This window comes from Capra hircus, chromosome 8 (genome assembly GCF_001704415.2).
Source record: "Capra hircus breed San Clemente chromosome 8, ASM170441v1, whole genome shotgun sequence".
Taxonomy (NCBI): Eukaryota; Metazoa; Chordata; class Mammalia; order Artiodactyla; family Bovidae; genus Capra; species Capra hircus.
Genome location: NC_030815.1, coordinates 103,127,756 through 103,148,885, shown reverse-complemented (window position 1 = coordinate 103,148,885; position 21,130 = coordinate 103,127,756). Strand labels below are relative to the sequence as shown.

Genomic DNA, 21,130 nt, shown 5'->3' with positions numbered 1-21,130 from the left:
CCTGATACCTCCAACCAGAAGCAACCTCCTCCCTTCTCTCTGGCCCCCTATTTATACCCCCTGCATGCGTGCTAAGAATACTAGAGTGGGTTATCGTTTCCTCCTCCTGGAAATCTTCCCAACCCAGGGACTGAACCTGCATCTCTCGTGACTCCTGCATTGCATGTGGATTCTTAGCCACTGAGCCACCAAGAAAGCCCCTATCTGTGCCCCACTTAATAGATTCACCACTTTCTCTTCTGTATCTTCATTCTCTTTCTCCATGTTTCATGGCCTCATTAGCCAGGGAACTTCTCCAGAGCAGGAACCTAGCCCAGGGTTCCTATCATATCTGTACTCTCTAGATGTTTGTGAGATGACTTCACTGATTAAATGGACACGAGTTTGAGCAAACACAGGGAGATGTTGAAGGACACAGAAGGCTGGCGTGCTATAGTCCCTGGGGTCACAGAGTCGGACACGACTGGGCAACGGAACAACATAAGCTAACATTTACTGAGCACAAAGTATGTGCCAGACCCACTTCTCCGGGCTCTGCAGGCATTTAAGGCGTCTACTGTACCCTCTCCACACCCTCAGGAAGTAGGCATTATTAGTCAGCCTCCTATAGAGGTGAGGTCATTTAGGCCCAGAGAGGCTAAGTGACTTGCCCAGGGTCACACATAGCAGAATGTGGTATTTGAATTGAGGTCATCTGACTCCCAGGGCCAGGGCCCCTCTAACCACTTCGCTACACTGCCTCCCATAAACAAGCAACCAGTGCAGGCTCACAAGCATTTCTCCGTCCCTAGAAGAGGTCACAAGGCCCCTTTTTCAGCATCATCTTAACAAATGATGTTTACTGATCGTCCCTAGCAGGGCTTATATCCCAGATTTGCAGTGATGGGCTCAGAGAGGTCCAGAGATGTGCCCAAGCTCCCACAGCTGGTTAATGGCAGGGTAGGTCTCCAAACCAGCTGCCCTGACCCCAAGTCTGTGCTCTGCCTACTTCATAAACATAAGGCCGGTGATGGCAGGATTGGGCGGGCAGCCTGAGCGGCCCTGGCTCACCCAGGCTGCTCAGGGCCCTGTGGCCCTGAAAATGGGTGTGCCAGGGTCAGACCAGCAATCCCCTGCACGCGTGGCCTCTAGATGCCACAGCAAGGCAAAGGGCAAGCAGCCCCAGATGTCATTAGCCTGCCTTGCTCCTCTGGTCCTCCTGGTAGATCAGAGACCTGGGGCTAAACCAGGAAGCCCTTCTCCCTTGGTTCAGGAGGCCCTTCTGGGGCCAGAGTTCGCGGGAACAGCTGGATAAAGGGAAGGAGGAGGGGCCCAGCTCCTAGGACAGGAGCCTCCTCAGCCCCTGTCTATCACTGCCCCGCCCCCATCACCATCATCATCATCACTGACATCATCAACACCTCCTGGGGAACTTTCCCACCTCCCAGCCGCTCTCCTAAGATCCGCCCGTCAGGTCCAGGGATTCAGGCTGAGACTGCAGCCATAAATAACTTTGGCTCAGGCTCGAAGGACACGTCATACCTGACCTGACCTGGCCTGACCGAGGACTCTGTGACCCACTTGCTGAGCATTCTTTAAGAGGCAGGCAGCCCAGCCCTCCAAATACCTGGGTCCTCAATCCCAGCCCCACCTTAGGCAAGCTGTGGGAACTGGGGCCCCATCATGAGCCCAGTTTCCTAGTATACAGAAGACAGGATTCCACTAGATTGCTTCTTAGTCTTCTAAACTCCATTTTACCCCCATTCAATTCACCCAGAACTTTCTCCATTGCCCCACAACCCACCTGGGAGCCCACCTCAGCAGTATTTACTTCCAAATTCCTAGCATCCCCCTAACCATGCCAGGGGTAGTAATGGACATCCCTCCCACGGGAAAGATGGGCAAATAGCCTGCTGGCTACTCAGGGTTTGTTTCAGGGGCCTTGAAGGAGGGGCAGAGGAGATGCTCCATTAGCCTCCAGGCCTGGCCAACATTCACTCATTGGTCAGGACTGCCCTCCCTAAAGGGTGATACCCCAGCCCTCAGCTAGGTGCAAGAGTGAGGCTTCAGAGGACTCCAGGGACAGACAAAGTGGCCCCAGCTTTGGTTCCCTACTAATTGGACTTGCTGGGGGGCACAGCAAGCAAATGTGTGATTATAGCAGATGGACTGCGGCTGAGGCTCCAGCCGACCTGTGCTGCCCAGCTGCCTGGCCGTGGAGACCAAGCTGACTCCAGGGTTCCCCGCCATGTAACCATCCTCTGTCCCTCTGCTTTTGGAGCACTCAGGTGGGAAGACCGAGGCCCCAGCTCTCCCAGAAGACCCTGGGTGGACACTGCAGGCTTTATAGCCCCGATCGCCCACCAGGCCCGCTGGAGGGACAGGAAATGCCCACCCGGGGCCCCCAGGCAGGCGGCACTTGCCAAGTCGCACTTACCCGGCTGCCTTTGGGCCCAGGGTCTCCTACAGGTCCAGGCAGCCCCTGAAACACAAAAGACAGAAGGGCAAGGGCATATGGAGACGTCCTAGCTGCTGCCCACAACCCAGGCCAAGGCCTGTCTCCTTTGGCTTCAGCTGTCCCTCTGTATGATAGGAGTGGGGTTACACTCCAGGGCTTCAAACAGAGCCCCCAGCTACCCCAGGGCCCCAAGCAGGCGGCTGGGAGAGCTTCTGGAGCCATGCCCTCACACCCCAGAACTACTCTTTCTTCTGTTTCCTCCTGAGTATCCTTGCTCTGCTGCCTTCAGAGAAGGCTCCTCAGCACAGACACCTGAACAGCCCTTTCTTTCCAGGCCCACCTGGCAGGTATAGCTCCTGGGCCCCTAGCCCACCGCCTCCCTCTGCCTGGGGGCACCCGTGGCCAGCTCCACACCACCACGGCCACAGAGCTTCCAGAAGCCATATACTGCACCTGCCTGCCAGGGTAACCTTTGGCCCCTGGGCTACCCTCGGGTCCTGGCTGCCCCTGCAAAGGAACAAGAGAAACGTAAGGAAAGGGGAGACCCTGCCCAGCTCCAGGTCTGGAGGGCGGTGGGGGACTGGGGTTTACAATGGACAAAGAGAAGGGCAGGAATGTGAGACGAAAGGGGAGGAAGGGGAGGCCATCGGCCTGCTGGGCGCCCCTGCTAACCCACCCTCTTCTCCCAGCCCACCCTTTTGAGAAACTGGTCTGACCAGCTTGGAGGGACAAAACCCCCTGTCCTTGCAGCCCAGGAATAAAGCACTGAGGGGGCCTGGCTGGGCTCTCCCACGCTGGCAGCGGCTGATGTTTGACTTGGGCTGGGGCAGCCAAAATTCCTGCAAACCCCGTGGCGGCGTGTATAATATCCCCTAACATCGCCCGGAACAGGCCAGCTATTCATGGCGTTAACCGGAGTCCAGCAGCTCATGCCAGCACTGGGCCGGCGTGGACTCCAGCCCTTTCAGGCAGATGTGGCTGGGGGAGAGGTGGGGTCTGGTGGGGGCCCCAGAGGGATGGGAGGCAGAGCCTCCTGGCTCTGGAGCTTACTCGTGGAACCGGGCAGGGTGGGGTGGAGGCCAAGGACAGGCAGTGGGGCTGGAGCAAGGGAGGGCGAGGAGGGCGGGGCTGAGGCTGCAGCCCTCACCTGTTCTCCGGGGTGCCCCGTAGGTCCAGGATAACCCTTCTGTCCCTGCAGAGGGAAAGAAACCACTTGAGCCTAGGAAGACACGTCTGGGTCCAGGGATCGCAGAGGCCCGGCCTTCCCACCTGCCTCTGCAGCACTGCAGGCGCTGTGGCAGGGATGTATGCTAGCACATGTCTGAGAACTGCTCCCCGAGTGGAGATATCAGCCATCCTGCTGTTTCCTCCCCGTCACCAATGGTTCTTAGACCAGAAGACAGCCAGGATCGATCCCTCCTTGGGCAGGGCTTATAAGCTGAATTAGGATACAGGAACTGGGAGAGACTGATGCTGTTATCACCACCCTTCTTTCCAAACCCAGAGAGAAGGTAAGAATGTCCGAAGCAGGGCTGGAGGGATGTCTGAGTGATGGGCGGACTGATGAGGACCTTAAAGTCTGGGCTGTGCTCACCCACCATACAATGCTGGGATTTTTCTGTCAGAACCCTCTCATTAACCCCCTATCAGAAAAGATCTCACACATATTGACCAACTGTGTGACCCCTGAATAGCTACCCCTCTTCTTCCCAGTGATTCCAGCCACTATTCCAGGGGAAAAGAGGCCACTAGATTGACTGAGAAAGACTCTGGTGACATTTCAGTATCAACCATGTGCCCTGTCCCCATGGTCTAATTCCCATGGTCCAAGGCCAGGTCTCCAGGTCAAGAGAATCAAAATGAGCGTGTGCCTTCAGGTGGCACTGGAGACAGCCACTTGGACCATTTCATGAGTGTAAGGAACTCTTTGCAGGGAAACCCCAGACTTCAAACTTCCCTAAGCTTTGAGCTGTTATGAAACAAGACGGAGCAGCGGCTTCTGTTTCAGACAGTATGGTGGAGACGGGGTGATCTCCATTAGATCCCCCGGCTCACAGGAGCCCTGTGCTGGGTCCAGACCATCTCTGACTTACTGTGCAACCCTGGAGGGGTTACTGCCCTTCTCTGGATGTCAAATAAGGGAGTTAGAACGCCGAGTACCCTTCATTTCTGGTGTTCCAGAACTTAGGAGTTCTAGGGATCCCCCAGCGTGTTAGTCATAGCTCAGTCGTGTCTGAGGGATCTTCCCAAACCAGGGATCGAACTCGGGTCTCCTGCATTGCAGGTAGAAGCCCTAGGGATACCCCAGTTTGGTGATTAACAAGACCCTAGACTACACACACACACACACACACACACACACACACACACACGCACGCGATGCCTGTGAACCCCTCTACCCACTGTTGTTTATATCACCTCCATCCTGCAGAGGAGAAAATCGAGTCTTGAAGAACGGAAGTCACTTTTCCAGAGCCCATTACTAAGGAGCAGCAGCTCAAGCTCACCACTGGGTCCTTCTGACACCAGAGGCCACACGGAGAGCCTTGCAGCCCCCTGGGCATGTACAGTTCATGCACCTCCACAAACACCCACAGGCACACACGTTTGGCACCCCCTAAGACCCCCAGAAAGCGGCACTCTTTAATTATAAACAGCATCGCTCTGATCCAAGAGGTTTGGGGAGTTTACGAGCATTCCTTCTGCACCTACTCACGCCTCGAGACTGCTCAGCGTTGTGATTGCATCTCAGACCTGGGGCCCATGAGGTTGATGCAACATGGCTGGGTGAGATTCCTCCAGCATGCCATTCTTCCCCAGTGGGCAAACTGACACAGAGGCCACAGTCAGCAGCCAGCGTGCAGAGTGGTTAAGATCGCTTGTTTCAGATTAATCTGGATCCCTATCCTGCTTCCCTACTGGCTGGAGGACCTGGGGCCACCTCTCTGAGCCCTGGTTTCATCTTGCAAAATGGGGTTCTCAGGGGTTGGCATTATAGACTGTATGATATAATGTGTGAAGACTTAGCACCACATTGCATTCAAGGGCCCCATAAGGACTAGCTGCTGTTAGTAGCATGATCTTTATATTTCATTCATTCATTCAACAAACATTTGCTGCACTTTCATGCTCCAGCCCCATTCTAGGCATTGGGTGAACAAGAAGACAAGATCCTTTGCCTTAACGGAATTTACAGTCTAATTAAATAGATATAAAAACAAATAAATATAAAACGTAATGTCTCAAGGATTTGCTCACATGGGGGCAGAGTCTCAGTCTTGCAAGATGAAAAGGTTCTGGAGATCGATTGAGCAACAATGTGAACGTGCCCGATGCCGCTGGACTACACACACGAACACGGCTCAGATGGGAAAATGCACGTGATGTGTTTCTGCATCATCACCGAAAATGAAATTCTAAGAAAGGGATAATGTGTGGCAGCGACTAGTGCTATGGAGAAAAGTGAGCAGAGTCGGAGGACAGAGCAGGGCCATGATGGGCAGGGTGGTGACCGTGGCAGGCAGGGGAGCTGGACACAGGCTGGCTCTCTGGGGAAAGGCTTTCCAGGCAGAGGGAACAATAGGGGCAGAAACCCTGAGGGAGAATGCTCTCAAGCAAGAATGAGCCCCGTGGGACTGGAGCAGAATGAGTGAGGGGTGAGGGGCAGAGTGACGAGGTGGTCAGAGAGGAAGCAGGAAGCCAGAGCATGCCAGGTGGAAAGATGGCAGGAAAGCACAGGAGGGTTTTAAGCAGGGATGTGTCACGGACAGGATGCATGACCATCATCCTTTCTCCACTTGAAGCTGGCAGATGAGGAAAAACAAGCGAAGCCTTTTCCCATGAAAAGCTGAGTGGAGCCTCGAGCTCTAAGCTGTGTGACTCAGCCCAGGAATAATAAACTCAGCCTGTGTAATAATGGAGCAAGAATCCCAAGAGAAGCGAGAGAGGGGTCCAGGGAGCCCTGAGCGCCACGTGCTCCTTTGGCTTCCTTGCAGCCACAAAGAAGCTAGAAACCAACGCTTTGGCAGACTTGTCAGTGAAATCCCAGAAGTAAATCTTCTTCAAGTAAATCTTCTACTCAGGATGCAGTGAAAAGGAAGTGAATGACCATCGGGGACATGGACGGTGACTCACTCTACACCTGGCCCCTCACTAAGGCCTAGACACATCATCTCATCAACAACCTGCTACCATCCCTGAAAGGCAGGGATTACCACACCCACTTGCCAGATGAGGAAACTGATGAAGCTTTGTGAGGTAAAGAGGCCACAGAGCAGGCTGCGAAGTCCTAAGTCCTAACTGTTAAGACCCAAGCTCACCTGGAAGAGTCACAGGGTCACCAAGGGAAAGACCCTCTTACAGACTCACCTCCCCAGGTCTGAGCTTGTGGATCACTGTAGCATCATGAACTCACTGAGTTGGAAGGGACCTAAGCCATCAGTTTCACAGCCTCCTTCATTGGATACAATGAGAAACCAAGGCTCAGACATGTAACGGGACTCGCCAAAGGCTAGTTAGCAAGTTACGGCCAACCCCAGACCATTCCCCACGACGCCAGACCCCTCGGGCTGGGCTTTGTCCAGAAGGCCACAGTTCCTAGGTCTTTCCCAAACCATGGGCCCGGAAGGGCCTTGAACACTGCCACGAACCCGTGTTTCTCTTAGCGGACTGGGAGCAGCTGAGACTGAACACAGCCAAGACATGGGGTTGGGGTGGGGGTGGGGGTTCCTATGCTCCCTGGAAAGCACCTTAACGGTGTTTACCAAGCTGGGGACAGTCAAATAGCTTCAAATGACAGGGCCCCAGGTCTTGTAAGAATCTAAACCATTACCTTCTCCAGGGCCCCAGCAATTACAGGGCGGGCGCTGACCGCAAGGTGGACCCACGGGCAGTGATTTCCCCACGGGTGATGGCTGCCTGACTGGGACGAGGGGAGAGCAGAGGCTTCAGGGGAGTTCCAGGGACCACAGAAATCTGCAAGGGGCCTCTGGCTGCTCGGCAGGCGGGTCTCCACAGGACCCGTGTTTATAATAGAACTTGGGCTATATTTTGGTTTGGGAGCCAGATTAATCATTGCTTACAATGCACAAGTAAAAACCAGACATCACCTCACTGTTACTGCAGACAGTCTCCCCGTTGGCTGGGATGCTATTTGGGCTTTGGGCAGAGAGGGGAGGGGGGTCCTGCCCCTGCCTGGGGGTCCTGAGAACCAGCCTAGACCTCTCAGCGGATCCCCTCTCGCACGCTGAGCTTGAAGGCTACACCTCAGCCTGCACGAGGCTCCAGCTTCTCTTGCAGTAGAATAAAGCTCACCAGACCCACTCAGCATTCCATGAGGCTTCCCGCTAAACTTCTCTACCACCCTGGCAGCCCCCAGGCCACACTGGGCAGCCAGCAGGACGGACAGCCCCTGAACAGAAGGTCAGGAGGAAGAAACATCTGCCAAGAGGTGGAGTGAGCCACGACATCATGTCTGCCAAGTTCCTGCTCCTCTCTGCACCTCAGTTTCCCTAGCTGACCTCTCAAAGCATCCTGTTGGCCCCAAAACGATAGGATTCTATGGGATTCTGCAATGTGATGTGTGGCTTGTCCGAAAGCACGGTCCATCCCAGTACAGTCAGGCATCTGATGCTGAACTCTGCTCAGCGGGTACCTGAGAGAGGTCAGAGCAGGAAGGTAGAGCTTCTGTACAGATCCTTCATTCATCTGCCTACTCCTTCATTCAACGGTTTGCTGAACCCCACCAACGTGGCAGACTCTATCTTAGCACTAAGAATACACAGGTGAACAAAGCAAACTTGCTCTCTACCTTCTAGAACAGGCTATGGGCTTTAAACACATACGAAGCAGAACAAAATAGCGCTGACTGCTAGGAGAGTACAGACACCCAAGCAGAGGAGGTGGTTTTGTAAGCTGAGGCTTGAAGGAGGAGCCTCGCTGGAGAGCAGAGGGTCAGTGGAGTTCAGAAACGGAGCCGGAGGGACTTCCCTGGTGGTCTAGTGGCTAAGACTCTGTGCCCCCAAAGCAGGGGGCTGGGATTCTATCCTGGGTTGGAGAACTAGATCCCACATGCCGCAACAAAAGATCCCACATGCCACAATGATGTGACCAGTAGAGCCATTTAAAATAAATAATTCTTTTAAATAAATCAATGTTCTTTAAAGAAAAAAAAAAACAAACAAACAGAGTGGGTATGGGTCCCAGAAGATCAGAACAGCTCAGCAACAGGGGGAATCCAAGGAGGTTCTCAGCAGGGGGTGCTGCATGGAACTGGGGGTACTGCTTGGAACTGGAGGTGCTACATGGAACTGGGGGTGCTAAGTCCAGATAGAACTGGCAGTTCTGCAGAAAGGCAGGAGATTGCTTTAAGGTTTGTCAATCACACACACCCCAAAAAACATCCCCAGATGACCCCCTCTGCCTGCCCATTTTACTACAGACTCTCAGACAGTGGCCAACGCAGAAGGCATAGGGAGGGCTTATGGGCAGGGTGAGGGTGGCAGGAGGGAGTCAAGAGGAAGTTTCAAGTTGGGTACCAACTTTATTCCATCAGTGATGTCTACCTGGGGCAATGTGTTAAGATAGAGTCTGAATTAGGCTTGGCAAGAAAGAGCAACTAGTTATGTCTGCCATGGGCAGAGGAGGCAGGGAGGTGTGGGGTGAAAGAACAGATGTCTGTGTCCAGCACTGTGCTGAGCTCCACATGAGGAACAAAGAAGAGGTCCTCCTCTGTGAACTTGGTCTAGTCTGACAACTATGCCAAGAATATCAGTGAGTTGCCTGCTAGCCAGAAAATGCAGAGTCCCAAAGAGGCTGAGGAAATGCGCTGGTGTGAGAGAAGGGAGATAGGAATTCTGCCTGGAGGTGCTGGGCAGATACTCTTGGACAAGATGGCATGTGAGGGTAAATCGAGAGACTGATACATGAAGACGAGTAGGGAGGAGACAGCCTGCCAGGGGAGAGCCCAGCATAAGCAAACACAGGGAGGCAGGAAGGCCCAGGGCACATGGGCTGAACGCTTCAAGGGTTTCCATACAGCAGAATTCCTTGGTCTTGGCACCACTGACACCCCAGGCTGGATCAGCCTTCGCTGTGGGTGGGGTGTGTGTGCCATGCATCACAAGATCTGTAACAGCATCTCCGGCGTCTACTCATTCAAAGCGAGAAGCACCCCCTCCCAGGGGCTAATGACCAAAAATGCCTCCACTGTGAATTGTTCCCTGGGGGCAGTTGAGAAGTGCTGCTCTATAGGAGAGAAGACAGAGGGATTAGACTAGGGACCGCACTGGATTCTGCCCTCCCAAGGAGCAAACAGGGCTCTGGAAGCCTTCTGGGCTAGAGGAGGGTGTGTGTGTGTGTGTGTTTGTTTGTGTGTATGTGTGTGTGTGAGTCCCTAGTCATGTCCGACTCTTTGTGACCCCATGGACTGTAACCCGCCAGGCTCCTCTGTCCATGGGATTCCCCAGGCAAGAATACTGGAGTGAGTAGCCATTTCCTTCTCCAAGGGATCTTCCCAAACCAGGAATCAAACCCAGGTCTCCTGCATTGCAAACAGATTCTTTACCATCTGAGCCACAAGGGAGGGCAGTTAACTGGTAACTAAGCAAGATGACTGATGGGACCAAGCGGGCAAGACCTTCTTCAGTGCTGCTTCTTCAAGATCATTCGTTCATTCATGCTGGGTGCTGAGGACATAGCATCTTATTTAACCCTGCGAAACACTGCACAAAGCAGCTGAGGCCATTTGCCCAAGCTCACAGAGCAGGAGGGGACAGAGCTGCCCTTGGGAATCAGTTCAGCAGAGTCCCTCGGCTAGCATCGCAGGCAGATGTGGAGAAGGGAGCCTTATTGAAGGTGGGGAGGCTGTTATGTAAGAAACTATTTCCATCAGCATTGTAGAGAGGGAAAGGGCCTGCAGGTTATAAGACCTGAGTTCAAATCCTAGCTCTGCCATTTAGTGACCCTGGCAGCTGTGTCCACTAACCCAGTGGCTCTCGGCCTTGGCTGCACTTGACGATCTGGTGCTCTAGTCCACTCAGACCAGCTGAACTGGAACCCCCGTGGAGGTGGAGGACAAACTCCCCCACTGGTTCTCACACACAGAGGGGCTGGGAACCAGGGCTGTAGACGTCACTCTCCGAAAGCCCCCAGTGATCTCACTGGCATTTAACACCCGTGTCAGCAAAGGGCCAGGTACATAGGTACATCTTTGTGCAATGACTGGAAGAGTGAATGAATGAATGAGACCTATTTGGGCCTTAGTTTTCTCAGCTGTAAAATGGGCATAATACTGCTTAACTGCTGGAGGCTATTATGAGGAAGTGATGTGATGAGGAACAGCAAGCCTTTCTGTCACACTAGTCAATATGAGAAGCTCCCAACTCAAAGTCCCTTTCTCCTGCCCACTTTTCTCCATGGCCTTTTTCATCTTCTAACACATCTCGTATTTTCACCATTTTTATTGCCTCCTTCCTCCCACAAGACTGCAAACTCTGAGGATCAGGGATTTTTGTCTCTTTTTTCAGCTCAGAGGCCTGCACACCTCCTGACACGCAATAGACAACCAATCCATCCTGCTGAAGAAATGAATGAATAGGGCTACTGGTGTCACTATGAGGTGACACCAAAATTCAGCGTGCTGATGAGCAAAGGGCACGCTGACCTCGCCTCTCAGCCACTGACGTTCTTTCTCGCTCAAGGCTCCCCACATGAGAGGATGCAGGAAACCATCCAGCAGGACCAGCGCAATATGGCTACCACTGTTACCAAAAGATGCCTGCGGGAGGAGAGACTACGGACAAACAGGGGCGGTTCCAGGTGAGCTTGCCCACCCCACTGTCTGCCTTCCTGACCCCCACCACTGGTCAGGGGTCCCTGCCTTGAGACCCGAGCACCCCCATGATCTGCCCACCACCCACTGTGATTAGGTGACATTGGCCTGCCAGACTAGACTCCTCTGTGTTTGCTTCGACTGGAGCCAGAGGGGCTTGGTGGAAATGGCTTTGCCAAATCGTTTTCCTACCACACAGAGACTCTTCCTTAATTTAGAAAAGATGTCTCTCCCTGCTCAGGTGAGCTGGTTCCCCTGGGCTGGGGATTCTGGGCCTCCCTGGACATCTGCTAAGAGCAGGAAGGCTAGAACCCCTGGCAGGAGCCAGTCCAGTCTGGTTTTCCATCTCCCGCCTGCTCTGCTAGATTCCTACTCCTGTGCCAAGCGAGACCACCACTGGCTGCTTTATGAGCCAGGACTGGAAGAAGACTTTTCCACTCACACTTCATCCATCAGAAAGCGCTGGAGCCCAGAGAGGAAGTGAGCGGGGAGAGGGAGTCCCTCTGTGTTCTCTGAGCCAAAAAGACCATGTTTCCCCAGCTCACAGACAGCCACGCACTCCTGCTGGGTCTGGCTTCTTCAGATCTGCAGAGGACCTGTTCTGGCCGAGGAGGCTGGAGGAGAAGGGGTCTGGGGGGCAGTGATGTTCCACGCCCACCTGCGCCAGGAGACCCTCAGAGCATGGACAGGATGGAACCAGGAGATGCCAGGACTGCCCAAATGGGAACCAGATGGCCAAGGCAGAGGGCAGCTGTGGCTACAGCTGGGAGCCAGCATGGATGTTCAAGCCGCGGCCCTCGGCTGATCTATGGACTGAAAACCCATCAGCAATGGGGGGTTTTCCTGCAAAAACAGCAACTGACCCTGACCCTGCACTGTCCTCCCTGTTTCCTGAACACCTACTACACACAGGCCCTGAACGAGGCTCTGTAGGAAGAGCGACAAACCATTTTTGCATGTCCTGGTTGGTGAGGCTGGTCTGGGGGCTGAAAAGAACGCAGTCTAGATGGACTATGGGTCTTTGAGCAGAGTAGAGGCTCTAGACCCAAAAGCTGGAGTTCTAGAAGGGCTTCCTGGAGGGGGCACAAGTAGAGCTGAGTCTGAAGGATGGGACACCCTAGCTGCGAAGCTGGAGAGGAATTCAGGGGCACAGCCAGCCAGAGACCCACCACCTAGGAAAATGGCAGCTCTTCCCCCAAAGAGGTAACACCCCCTGCCTGACTGATGCAGTGCTGGGATGGGGGTGGATGAGAACAGCTCAGAATGCACAGAGAACTCTGCCTCTATAGAGATTTCCCTGAAGTATATGGGAGTGATGATATTAGACCCAGAGAGGTTACTGACTTGCCCCAGGTCACATAGCGAGCAAATGGTGGAGCAGGGAGTAGAGTCCAGATGCAGCTGACCCCAGAGCCCACTCTCTCAACTTCCAGGCTCCAGACCTTGCTGGTGGTTTATAGTCCCCGGGAGATCAGGGACAGGGGACAGGGTAGGTCATGGTCACTCCAGGTAGAAGAAGGCTGAGGCTCAGGGAGGGGATGTGCAGGTCCCAGGCCACTCAGCTCATGGAAGGTGGAGCCGAACCTATGGGGGCTCCTGGCTCTGACAATATTCCTTCCACCACCGAGAGCACCCTCAGGACCTCCCTGGAGCAGCTGGGCTGCAAAAGGAAGGACAGCAAACCAGGGTCACTTCTTGTCACATCTCACTAACCATGGTGGGGGGGCCTGCTCCAAGCCCAGGTGCTCCACGCCCCCAGGTAAGCACAGACCCTCAGAAACCTCTCTCCCTTCTGGCCACCAGCCCACTGCTAAGGATCTGGGCCAGGGCTGGGGAGAGGCAGTACACAGCACTCCTGCCTGAAGACCCCGCTTGCTAGGAAACCCACTGGACAAAGCGAAGCATCAGCACCAAGGTGTACCTTTCGTCCAAGGGGTCCTGGATTCCCAGTGAGCCCGGGCAAGCCCATGTCGCCCTGAAAAAACACAGAAAACGGGGTGAGATGGGGGAACAGGAGCAGACACTCATTGAAAGTTCGGCCTACCATGGCCAGTGGTTTGCGAATAGGATTCATGGAGGCGTAAAGGCCTCAGAGGAGACTCAGGTCCTCTGCGCAGGGTGAGGGCAGCTGAACAGGCAGGGGACCCAGCCCCTCCCCACTTAATTCAGTCGCTCCATTTGATCTGTTTTCTATGTTGGACTTCGGCAGAAGGAACCATCTGGGGAATGGGTTACACCACCAAAACTATGTTTGCAAACCACTGCCCTGGAGAACACGCAACCTGTTTCAATTGGCAATCCCTCTCCTGCATTCCTGACCCCCTCCCTCTTGCCCGTGCTGGGCATGGTGGCCACCCAGTAGGGGGCATTTCTGCCACCACCATGAGACCCAGGAGCAGACAACGCAGGAGCAGGAGAGAAGCCTGGGACCCTGGAGGTCATCCAGCCTGGGTACAAAGTCTGGTCTGCACCTGACCAGTTGCGGGGCCTCCAGCCGCCCACCTCTAGGGCCTCTGTTTCCTCCCAGGCAAGCTAGGCCCAGCTGCCTGGGCTATAAGCTTACGAGGATCCAGTGGGGGTGCATGTGGATGTATATACACAGTGAAAAAACTTCTCCTGAAGATGTGAAGGAATGAGCCACCTGTGTCTCGGAGAAATCAATAGAAGCCGCTACCTCTAAGTCTCCATGCACCAGAGGCTGGGCTGAGAAGCAGGGTTCTTCCAGTCAGGAGGGCTTTGGGGTTGTGTCCAGAAGGAAACCAGACTCAAGGACTCCTTCCAGAGGATGGATGTCTGGGACATTGGGTGATCTTGGAGTTCTGGGTTCCCCTGCTCTGGCCTGACCTCCACTCCCTCCAGGCCCCTTGCTTAACTTACAGGGTGGATGCTTCAGGGGCAATGAAGTCCTTGGGCCTAACTCTTCTCTCTTCCATGGGAGAAGTTTTATTCTCAGCCCTTCAGAGTCAGGCAGCCCTGTCTCTCCAGCCCACTCCCTTCCATGTCCTGAGAAGTTTTATTCTCAGCCCTTCAGGGTCAGGCAGCCCTGCCTCTCCAGCCCATTCCCTTCCACAGACCTGTGTGTCGAACTAACCAACTCAGAGGGGTCTTTGAATGTCTGCTGGAAGCTTCCTGGGCATGTGCTACCAAGAAGCTTCTGGATGCCGAGGGCCACCTAGCAGGCCCTGCAAAAAACCCACTCAGAGCATCAGGCCAAAGGACAGTCACCAAAGGAATGTCCACAGGCCACATTTTTTTTGTCGGTTTTATTGGCTGCACATGGGAAGAAGGCAGCAGGGATGGCTTTGGGTTTGGTGCAGGGAGAGCTCAAGGGTTTCAAAGAGAACAGACCACGTCCTTTTCTACATCCTGCTTCCGGCCTTTTGTTACACAGAGGCCTCCGTCAGGAGGTTCGTGCCAGCACAGCGGTTTCCCTACCATCCACTCCTCCGCTTCCCTGAGAGCTGAGGTCCCTGGAAACCTACCTTTGCCCCATCGTGGGCCTTTCCTGGTGAGAGCCCGGGGTCCCCTTTCTGTCCCTGAAACAGAAACAATTCCACTTTGGCCGCCACGTCTTCTAAAGAGGGTATCTCCCCACCAACTCCGCTCATATCCCTGTCTTCTGCTTAAATGCCCTCGCCTTGCACCCCACTCACATTCCTCCACGGGGTCCTCTTCAATCCCATCACTCCCCTGTTCCAGCAACCCTCCATAGCTACCCACCACCCTACTGACAAAGTCTGAACTCCCCCTTGGGTGTCCCAAGTCTTCCATCATCTGGTCCCACCCACCCTATTCAGAACTCGCTCTCCTCCTACCAGCCCAGCCCAAAGATGGGGCCCCTCTGCCCCATCCCCAGACCACGATTCTTCTTTCCCCAGGACCTGCACATTCCTGCTGCTGGGTCCTTGTGCAGGTAGTCACACCCAAGTAGAAAACCACTCCCCCGCAGTCATCATTCGCCAAACCAGAAACATTCCCAAGATGCAGCTTGACTGCATCCTCCCCCACCAACCTGTAGATCCCTGGGCCCACTGCACGGGTGATTTGCTCCCCGAGGGCTCTCAGAGACCTTCTAAGAGACATATCCTGAAGTTAGGCTTGATTCTTTCTGCTTTCCTAGCCCCTGATGCTCACCTCACCGTCTCAAATCACCTAGAGCCAGTGCACTAACAGCCACTTAATCTATGTATAGCCCTTCACAGTTTGCAACATTCCTCAACCCACCAGGTTGCCAGAATAGCCAGATGAAGAGGACAAAGGAAGTGCTATTACCCCATAACACAATTCAGGGAAACTGAGGCCTGGAGAAGGAAAAGGACAGCCCAGGAACCCAAGCTGAGGCACTGGCAGAGCTAAGACTAGGACCCTGAATTTGTGATTCCCAGAACAGAGACCTGGGGCCCAACAAGTTAGAACAGGCAGGGAACAGCAGAGAAACTGACAAGTAGTATGTCCCCAGTCAGACCGGCATTCCTAGTCCCAAGCACAAGGGAGCATTCCCCATCACAAGGATCCTGGCTTCTAAGAGCACGTGCTCAGGGAAGGACCTACCAGCTGTGTCTCTTACAGCTAAAGAGGGCTCTGGGCCGTGGCCCAACCTGATTAAATTACTCAGGAGACAGTCCTTTGAGAAGTCAGTCTTCTGATCTCTGTCCCTTAGCCTCACTCCCCAGCTCCCTCCCCAGTCTGGGTCCTGAGTCAGAAGTCCTAGGTTAAGCCACAGACTCACAGTAGGGTCTCAAGCAAGTGACTTCACTTCTCTGAGCTTGTTTCCTCACCTTTAAAATGCGGGCTGCACAGCACATACACACACATACATACACTGAGGCATGTGCACAAAGACACATGGGTGCATGTTCACACACACACACACACACACAGAGGGGTACAGGGACACATGGCCGCCTGGCATCCAGGTTTCTTGGCAAGGAGCCAGTGAGATGATGGCTGTGACACGCAGGGAGGGTGGTTTGGCCAACTTTAATTAGTTCCCATTTGATTCTTTTCTGTGTCAGGACCCAGATCTTCCAAATCCTGACTCAGTCACTCTGCATGAGAAATCACTGCATTCCAAACCGGGACAAGCCTTAAGAGAGTGAGGGCGCCCTTTCACTGCCCACCCACCACGTACCCAACACTGTGCCAGGCCCACTCAACGCAGCACCTTGCCAGCCCTCTTACACCCACACGTGGCAACACAGGACCAAGCCCCAGATTCAGAGGGGCTGAGTCATAGCCCAGGGTGGCATGCAGGTAAGAGGCCATGTCTCACTAGGTCTCACTAGGTCCTGGGTCTATCTGACTCCAGAGCCCTCACTTACAAATGGGAAGCCTTGATGCCTCTTCCACATGCCCTCCAGCTGCCCCAGGCTGCAGGCCAGTCCCTCCTTGCTAGAACCCCAACTCTCTGTCCACCTAGGTCCATCCAGGTCACTGCTGCAGGCCTCACCTCTAGGATCAACAGCCTCATGCTGCAACAGCCCCTTGTTGACACTCTCCCAGCCTCGGCGTTCACAAGCCCAGCTCCAATGCCTTTTATGTCCATGTGCAAGGCCAGGCCCAGGGCCACCCAGGATTCCAATGGCCAAAAAAGGATAGCAGCTTCTACCCACCCCGCCCTTGCCCACCTCGCTCTGCAGCCTATAGAGGAGCGGGGCTTAAAATGCTCTCATGGGTGGGCCTTCGTGCATCCTGTTCTGTCATCTTACAAGGGGGGAAACTGAGACGCGAAGGGATGCCAGACTGGTCCCTTTGCCCAGAGGCCATACCCGGGGGCATTTTAGTTTCTATGGACTGCTCTCTGTACTCTCAGCAGCCAGCACCGTGTTTGGGACTTATTCCCTGCCTGAGTACAACAAAAGAACACTGAAATTTACTGAACATCTACACACCCTACAGTGTACATTGGGAATACCACGGTGGGGATCAGGACACAAGTCGTGCCTGCGGGGACCTCTCGGGGGAGAAACCAGAGACTGGTAATGCTGGTCTGCTCTAGCATTTTCCAGTGCTCTTCTAAGTCTTCAACGCGTAAATCTAAAGGGAACCATGATCACTATCCCCATTTCACAGATGAGGAAACTGAGGCACAGAGAGGGTAAATAATTTGTCCAAGATCCTATAATTCATAAATGGGATTCTGATTCAGGAAGTCTGCTTCCAGAGCCCAAGATCTTTACATTTCAATACACGGCAGATGAACAACTATGATCAGTGATATGTGGAGTACCGGAGGAAGCCCGGAGAACTTGACCCAGACTGAGAGCCAATCAGCCAAGCTAAGGCTGGAGGAAGACAAGAAGGGAGGCAGATGCAGTGTGGGCTCCAGGGATGCTCAAGGCACCCTTGCTCAGCTGAAGGTGTGACTTCTGGGATACAGAAAGTTATCCATCTTCCCAGCCAGACTCCTGCAAGTTCTCCAGTAAGAGATATAAGGAATAATTAAGTCTAATTAATTGTTTATACCTCGGTGAGGTTGAGGACCTGGGTGCCAGACCCAGCTCTCCAGCCAATGAGCCTGTGTGACCTTGGACAAGTCCCTTTCCCTCTGTATGGAACAGCAGACTCTAGTTAACAGAGCCTTGAGGAGCTAGAAGATGGTTAGGAAGGTATATACGAAAGCAGAAATGCTACTAATAGAGCGAGAATGGAAACCATGAGCTTCTTTCTTGCAGGTGAAGTTGGGAAGTGGAAAGAACAGAAGGCTTTGGTTACATGAGGCCTCACGAGGGGCTGAGACAAAGAAGGAGCAAACCATGAGGGATAGGAAAATTCTGGGCCAGAAATCCCCTGTGCAAGTCATCTTCTGCAAGACACATGATCCCAAGTACGTAGTACAGGGCCCGGCCCAGAGGAGACATCAGAAAAATATTTCCCAAGTGAGAAAATAAATCGGTGGAGTCTCAAGAGACAACTCTAGGGCTAGGACTGGGCCACATCCGGCCCCAGCTCTGGAAGGTCCTCTGAAGCCTCACTAGGTCTCTCACCATCAGTGCTACTATTTCACGTGTTTGTAAGTTCTGGCCACGGCAATAAGGCAGGAAAAACAAATAAGACTACTAACCTTTGAGGGAAAGGAGGCAAAAATATGTCCTTTTTTGCAAACACTATGAGTGCCTGTCTAGAAATTCAGGAGAACTGAGTAAAATACTGTTAGAACAAATAAAATAATTCAGCAAAGGGCATGGCTGTAAAATAAACACCAAAAGTACAAATATACAAAGTCGATAGTTCTTTTTCAATAGCTGAAAGCCAGCTAGAAAATATAATGGGGAAAATATTCCATTCATAACAGCAACAAAAATGTGAAATTTCTAAGAACAAACTTAGTAAGAAATGTGCCAGGTTTAGGCAATAAAAACTATAGAGGTTTATTATGAGACATTTAAAAAAAACTCAACCAAATGGGAAGATATGCCATGGTTTTAGATGGAAAAAGTTAATATTTTAAAGATGGTAATTCTTCACAAATAAACACATTTAATACAATTCCAAGAAAAAGCCCAAGAGAGGTTTTTTTTTTAAGGAAATTATTAAGATGGGCATAAAATTCATCTGACAGATTAAATAGCCAGAACATTATAAGAGGAGGAGGGAGACACACAGAATAAGATAATAACTGTCATAAAATCGTATTTTACTAGCCTAAAAATATACAAGCATAGCAATGAAACATATTTGAACGGCCTAAAATAGACCCTGGTCTATCATATCATAGTGGAGGAAAAGTCATTTAATAAATGATCAACTACTGCAGGGAAAATAAAGCTATACCCATACCTACTCCCATGAAGATTAATTCCAGATGGTTTAAAATTTTGAGTACAAATGATATTATAAAATGGAATGTTAGTGAATACTTCTCTGGTCTTAGTATGGGAAAGAAATGTCTAAGTACAAAAGTAAAGAATCATACATTTTACATATGGTAGTATTAGTCGCTCAGTCGGGTCCGACTCTTTGTGACCCCATGGACTGTAGCCCACCAGGCTCTTCTGTCCATGGAATTCTCTAGGCAAGAATAGTGGAGTAGGTTGCTATTCCCTTCTCCAAAGATCTTCCCGACCCAGGGATCAAACCCCAGTCCACCTCAGTTCAGGCAGATTCTTTACCTGAGCCACCAGGGAAGCTTCTACTTATGGTAGAGCTCTCTCCAAATTAGGGCTTTCCTGAAGGCTCAGGTTCTGACATATTGTCAGTTCCTAATAAATGTCAGTTATTGTTGGTTCAAAAAAAAAATAGGTAACACTCTCATTTGTGAAAATCATCATGAATACTCTCAATAGGCAAACAATAAACTCAAAAATAATTTGTAAGATAGATGAAGCCTTAATAAGCCTTCATATATAAACACAAATGATGTTTACAAATCAATAACAAAAGACAACATACCAACCCCTAAAATAAACAAAATCATAAATGGTGAAATGCAATAGAAAGCAAATGTAAGAAAATTATTCATAGATGATCAGTGCAGTGTATTGGAAGCAATAATGAATTATCTTTTTCAAATATCCTCTTCTAATGCTAGCAGTGGCATAGATTGGTTCAGTCTTTCTACAAGGCAATTGTTAATAAAGTAACAGCTAAACACTATATGGCACTGATGTACAGGCATATTTTAAATTATTCATATATATGTAGTATGCATATATATATGTATATACATGTGTGTGTATATATATTACATATATGTGACATATATACATATACATATATAGCTTAATCTACAGAGCTAAAGAGCTATGGAGCTAATGGATTTACGGCTAAAACTTTGTGCTTTGGAGTCAGACAGCAGAAGATTCAAATCTTGTCCCTGATACTTATCAGAGATAGGCTAGTTACTTAGATATTTTTGACCTTAGTTTTCCCATCTGCAAAGTGGGGGTAATAATATCCACCCTGCAAAATATGTTGGGTCCTTGGCCAGTTCTTGACACACAGGATGTTTAAAATGCAGTCAGTGCCTATCAATGGACAGGGCCACAGCAGGAGGCCTGCTTTCTTCTTGATACTTTCTAGACTTTTCCACCGGAGAAGACAATGGCAACCCACTCCAATACTCTTACCTGGGGAATCCCATGGATGGAGGAGCCTGGTAGGCTACAGTCCATGGGGTCGCTAAGAGTCAGACACGACTGAGCGACTTCACTTTCACTTTTCACTTTCATGCATTAGAGAAGGAAATGGCAACCCACTCCAGAGTTCTTGCCTGGAGAATCCCAGGGACAGAGGAACCTGTTGGGCTGCCGTCTATGGGGTCGCCCAGAGTCGGACACAACTGACGTGACTTAGCAGCAGCAGCAGACTTTTACACATTTTCCTTAAAGAGTATGTCCTACTTCAGTCACTGGAGAAAGGGAAAGGGGAGGCTGGGGTCTGATGCCTTGGATCACTAAGCATGGCCCCTTTTGCCCGCCTGTCCTTCTCAGATGCCCAAGGGCTCACAGTAATCCTGAGTAATTCACTGCAAACCAAGCAGGCCAGAGGAGGGAAGGGGCAGCCAGCTGCCAGGGAGAAAGGGGCCAGGTGCCTCATCGCCCAGCACAGGCACAGCTGGAGCCCTGTCCACCTCAGACCCAGAGCTTCTCACCTGACCTGGGCCCTGCATCCCATCTGATTTCACCTGGCACAGATCAGCATCCACAGGGGCAGCTCCAGGCCTCCTCGCTGGCCACCCTTCAACTTGATGGCCACGGACCTGGCTTCTGCAACTGCCTGAGTGGCCTTTGCTAAATGATACACCTGACTGTGTCCCATCTGCTGAAAACCTCACACCTTCCCACTGCTCTTTGTATGAAGTCTAAAAGTCTTAGCACACCCAGCAGGCCTGCTGCCCTCCCTGACCTCCTCTCATCCCCTTG

At 52.0% G+C, this 21,130-nt stretch overlaps 1 protein-coding gene across 5 annotated transcripts in view; it reads right to left on the bottom strand.

Moving 5' to 3' along the window:
• Positions 1–21,130, bottom strand: part of COL27A1 (collagen type XXVII alpha 1 chain) — a 151,534-nt gene that overhangs the window by 99,358 nt on the left and 31,046 nt on the right. For 4 of the 5 annotated variants that reach the window (XR_001918483.1, XM_018052662.1, XM_018052661.1 and 1 more), the window contains exons 6-10: positions 14,750–14,803; positions 13,189–13,242; positions 3,585–3,629; positions 2,891–2,944; positions 2,417–2,461 (exon numbers count right to left, since the gene is read on the bottom strand). Coding sequence is in view for 4 of the 5 variants with exons in the window: in XM_018052662.1 (XP_017908151.1) it covers positions 2,417–2,461; positions 2,891–2,944; positions 3,585–3,629; positions 13,189–13,242; positions 14,750–14,803 (252 nt within the window). In the remaining variant the exon portion in view is untranslated. The remainder of the gene's footprint in view (positions 1–2,416; positions 2,462–2,890; positions 2,945–3,584; positions 3,630–13,188; positions 13,243–14,749; positions 14,804–21,130) is intronic. The other variant, XM_018052664.1, reaches the window with a different exon arrangement.